General features: G+C 42.7%; 1 protein-coding gene across 3 annotated transcripts in view; it reads right to left on the bottom strand.

Moving 5' to 3' along the window:
- Trpm8 (transient receptor potential cation channel subfamily M member 8) overlaps window positions 1–3,212 on the bottom strand; it is an 83,952-nt gene that overhangs the window by 2,100 nt on the left and 78,640 nt on the right. For all 3 annotated transcript variants that reach the window (XM_029483630.1, XM_029483643.1, XM_029483635.1), the window contains one exon: window positions 2,980–3,071. In XM_029483630.1, coding sequence (XP_029339490.1) covers window positions 3,021–3,071 — 51 coding nt within the window. In that variant the 3' untranslated portion in view covers window positions 2,980–3,020. The remainder of the gene's footprint in view (window positions 1–2,979; window positions 3,072–3,212) is intronic.

Below are 3,212 nucleotides of genomic sequence, written 5' to 3'. Positions count from 1 at the left end.
AAAAAAAAAAAAAAAGAAAGAAAAAAAAGAAAAAGAAAGAAAGGGGAAAAAAGTTCAAGTGATTGGCCCGAAGACTGAAATCTGGATAAAGATGGGCGCAGTGCTAAATGCCTCTGCCTGCCCTACCCCAACCTGTGCCAGCTCTCACTTCCCTGAGACAGACATTCTCTGCCCTGTCCCCTGTCATAGCATCCCAAGGAAAGGTGTTAACCCTGAGCCCTAGAGAAAGAAGCACTGAGAGACCCTGGAAAACTAGAGTCTGAGATGTGTAGGGCAGGTTGCCAGTAAAACTGGACTTTTTCTTAAGGATATGAACATTAAGAAAGAACTTACCTAGAAGTAAAAAGTATGCAAAAATGACATTTGATATGCCACTGGGTAAAATTCATGGAGCATATATTTAATTTGTGTATGTTAGTGTATATACTAGTATGTGTTAGTGTGTGTGCCAATGTATGTGTTAATTGTGTTATTTTGTGTGTGTGTGCATGTTAATGTGTATGTGGGTTAGTGTGTTAGTGTATTTTTCAGTGTATGTTAGTGTGTTATGGTGTATGTGTTAGTACATGCCAGGGTATTGGTGTATGTGTTAAGTGTGTGTGTTTGTGTAATGTTGGTTTGTCTCAGTATGTGTATCAGTATATATGTTAGTGTATGGGTCAGTGTATGTGTTAGTGTATTAGTATGTTAATATATGTTAGTGTGTGTATCAGTGTATATGTTAGTGTGCATCAGTGTGTGATAATGTGTGTCTGTGTGTTACTGTGTGTGTTTGTGTGTGTTATGGTGTGTACCTGTGCATGTGGAAGTTAGAGGACAGACTCAGGTCTTGTTCCTCACATGCTGTTACCTTTTTTTTTTTTTTTGGCACAGTGTCTCTCCCAGACTACAGCTCTCTGATTTGGCCAGCCGGCAAACCCAGAGAGTCACCTGTCTCAGCCTCCCTGAGAGAGCATCATAGGGGCATCTGCCATACCTGGCTTTGACACTTCTTTTTTTAGATTATTTTTCCACCTGTCTTTCCTTCTCATACAGCAGTACATGGTGCACATATTGTGCACATCCTATCCCAGCCCATGCTACCCACACTGTGCACATGCACGCACACACACACACACACACACACACACACACACACACACAGTGCATATACTGTGCACACACCAGCACATGATACACACACTGTGTACATACCAGCACATGGTGCACACATGCAATATTAATGTCACATCCTTGCCAGTCATTTTTATTCACCCTTTCATTAACGCTAAGCATATTAACAACGGCCTAAGCTAAGCACAGGGTAGGTGGGTGGGAGCCCAGTCTGTTTGCCCATTTCAGTCAAATAGCTGAAATGAAGAGGAGATCAGAGCTTCCTGGGTGAGTGTACCAATATGGATTTGAGTATTTTCTGATTACTTTTACTCTTAATCACATTTATATTTATTTTTATCATTTGAATTGCTTTGTCTGTTCCTGTTTTTTTTTTCAGCTCATAGTGAAGAAAAACTATTTCAAAAGTGAAAGTGGCGTTTATTTTCAACTTTTTAAAAATTTCAAAATTAAATATCATTGTGAAAGTATTGAAATGGGCTCCTCCTGAGTACTTAAGATCGGACATCTTCAGCATATCCAGGAAGTGTCAATCAGGTTTCAGATTCTGTCGGGCATAAGGCTTCCATAATGGAACCTGTAGCTGTGAGCTGTGACTGCCAGGACTTAAGGAACACAGACGGATGGCCGGCCATGGACACCATGATTTCCTGCAGCATGAGCACTATGCAAAGGGAAATCCCACAGTCCAAGTATTCACTGGAGGCAAAGGTCAGGGCGAAGGGCCACACAGGAGGTCAAGTGCCAGAGAACGACACAGGGGACAAACTCATAGGCCAGTGTGAAAGGAAGGTCAAGAGGCCAGTGTGAGGGACCAGAGAGAGCAGTCAGTGTGAGGGACCAGAGAGAGTGGTCAGTGTGAGGGACCAGAAAGAGCGGTCAGTGTGAGGGACCAGAGAGAGGGGTCAGTGTGAGGGACCAGAGAGAGGGGTCAGTCAGTGTGAGGGACCAGAGAGAGTGGTCAGTCAGTGTGAGAGACCAGAGAGAGCAGTCATGTGAGGGACCAGAGAGAGGGGTCAGTGCTAGACATTGATGTGAGGGGTCAGCATTAGGGGCAGTGGGAGAGGTCAGGGCATGTGGCCAGCACATCGTAGTCCTAACAATACTGATAACCTCCTGCTGCACTCAGTCAAACCAGATGGAGAAGGGAACTCTTGTCTATTTCTATTCCTTACAGTTTACTAGCTTACCTGTAAACCCATAGAATACCCATAGCTGTGCCTCCCTCTCCATTCCTGCCTCCCCATGCTCCTAAAATTTTCAGCATTTGGTCTCAAGATTTGGAGAGGTTCTGAGAAAACACGTTCAAAGCAAATGGCAAGATGCTGGAGCCAAGCCTTGAGTTCAACTTTGCCGATTAATTGAATTACATGTCCTTGTGTGAATGAGCTGTTGTTAAAAGTCTCCCATCCCCACCCTCTGGAACATTTCCAGAAAGTAGAAAGGTGCTCACCACACAGCTACCTACCCCACAGCAATAGACATAAGAACCCATGAGAATAAGGAATATTTTAGGTGTTTCCACAAAAAATATCTATGATAAACTATTAAGAAGGAAGAAGTAGCAAATCTTGGATCAGTATGACTACATTTCCATTTATGTAAAAACTGATGTAAGGCTGGCAAGTGTTACACGAAGCCTGTGGGCTAATGGTGCCCTAGAGCCGCCATTGCGGACCAACATGAGGAGGAACTTCTGCTCCTCGTCTCTAGACCATGACTTAATTGATTTGTTTTATACAATGCCTTATTGTCAAAGCTGACAACACATGCAAATAGAATAAGTTAGGAAACCACCACCACTTAAAAATATTTTTAAAACACTAAAATTTTTGGAGCAAAGAAAAGAGACATTAGTCAACTCACCTCATTGTGATTTGGTTTCTCCCCACAAGCATTCGCAGGCCTTATTTGATGTTATTAGCAATCTCTTTCAGAAGACTTTTGAGATCGTTAAGCTTGGAAGTGGGGAGAAAGAAAACCCGATCTTAAGGCAAAATTTTAACATTCTATTTTAAATGACAAGCATGTTAAATAATAGATGTGACACCGGGTGTATGTGTGTGTGTGTGTGTGTGTGTGTGTGTGTGTGTGTGTGT

The sequence above is a fragment of the Mus caroli genome, chromosome 1 (assembly GCF_900094665.2).
Source record: "Mus caroli chromosome 1, CAROLI_EIJ_v1.1, whole genome shotgun sequence".
Classification (NCBI taxonomy): domain Eukaryota; kingdom Metazoa; phylum Chordata; class Mammalia; order Rodentia; family Muridae; genus Mus; species Mus caroli.
The sequence above is the reverse complement of the archived record's forward strand: the minus strand, read 5'-3'. Positions and strand labels throughout refer to the sequence as shown.